Here is a 1,384-nt window from a genome sequence, read left to right as displayed (position 1 = left end):
ACCTTAACACACATTTCTGATTATTACGGAAAAATATACGAAGACTGACATTTTTTCACATAGCCAACAGCGAGATGTCAATGCTATTTTTGCCAACCTTATAGATTGATAAGCTTTGCACACCTTGAATATAATTCAATTCTGAATACTTAAAAAACTAATAGTAAATATTATTGTTTGGAAGCAGCAACCAGCCATCGACGTCTCCGTACGTAATACTCGATTATTAAGTCATGCCTTCTTAGTTCCACCAAGAAACAACAAAGTTAAAACCTTATCAGTGAGAAAAGAGGCTTTCAGCATGTCCCCAGCCTATCAAAAACCAATCCCGAATTAGTTATATTGAAAAAATTGAAACATATTCTACTGAGTGTTTGTAAATATATGTAAACAAAATGGTACCTCCTCTTTTCCGATTAACACCTCCACCGTCTCAAGGGAACCCAAGTCTTTAACCTTAAACGTGCTGAGCAAAGTGATGCTGGAAACGGTAGACATTGGCTTCACAATTAGATCATCCATCACCATGTACGTCACCAGCCCTTTAACATATCCTGTTCCTTTTTCAACTTTAGCCGCTTCCTTCCCCGGACCTTGGACATTAGTCAATTCAAAGTCCATGCACTCATTACATGTAGGACAAATAGCTTCTGGGTTCGAAGACATGTATGAAAGACAACATCCGTCTGTATCACCACTACATCGGTAGAACACTGTGGTGTCATTAGGCTCATTACTAGCTTTGTAGCCCAGCAAAAATGGAGTATTTGCAAGAGAGCTGGATGATACTTTCGGATTCAACACATGTTCTTCACGTTCGGCTCCATATAATTAGCTTGCATGGCTTCGATGCTTTCGTATATCTTCCCCAGAGACCCCACCATCTTGTCTTTAGACAGAAGCTTCACGACTCTTCCGACTGGGAGAGATAGGAAATTGAACAGAAAATCAACAAATTCTTTTCCAGCTTCCCCGAAGATGACTCTCTTAGCATTCCTGTCTACAATTAGTTTCAGGCTCATTTTTCCTGAATTAGCTTCACCCATTGTAGTATTTAATCGTATTACTGAGACTAGTAGCTTTAACAAATGTATTAGAGGCTTGTGATATTTATACACCACACCAAGAAGACGCAGGGTTAGGATATAACCGGTGACGCTTGGAATAATATAACTGGTACAGATTACTAATGTTTGGGGCTATTTGAATATCTCTGATAGATATATTATGGCAAAATATGAATATAGAATACGAGAGCTTTTTAATTTCTCTGTAACCGTTAAAAAATCTCATGGGAGCGACTACCTTCAACTTATGTTCGAGTTGATTTATTAAGCTCTGGATAACGTAAAATACGTACAGACTACAGAACAATAGAGTGTTC

At 38.2% G+C, this 1,384-nt stretch overlaps 1 protein-coding gene across 1 annotated transcript; it reads right to left on the bottom strand.

Annotated features, from left to right (window-relative positions):
- Positions 1 to 231: 231 nt before the first annotated feature.
- LOC141691229 (uncharacterized) lies at positions 232 to 1,046 on the bottom strand. The gene is made up of 3 exons (XM_074495967.1): positions 805 to 1,046; positions 403 to 697; positions 232 to 312 (listed from the first exon to the last, which is right to left on the bottom strand). Exons 1-3 carry the CDS (start codon positions 1,044 to 1,046, stop codon positions 232 to 234), a joined length of 618 nt encoding a protein of 205 aa, XP_074352068.1.
- Positions 1,047 to 1,384: the final 338 nt, after the last annotated feature.

Source organism: Apium graveolens, chromosome 10 (genome assembly GCF_009905375.1).
Source record: "Apium graveolens cultivar Ventura chromosome 10, ASM990537v1, whole genome shotgun sequence".
Classification (NCBI taxonomy): Eukaryota; Viridiplantae; Streptophyta; class Magnoliopsida; order Apiales; family Apiaceae; genus Apium; species Apium graveolens.
The sequence above is the reverse complement of the archived record's forward strand: the minus strand, read 5'-3'. Positions and strand labels throughout refer to the sequence as shown.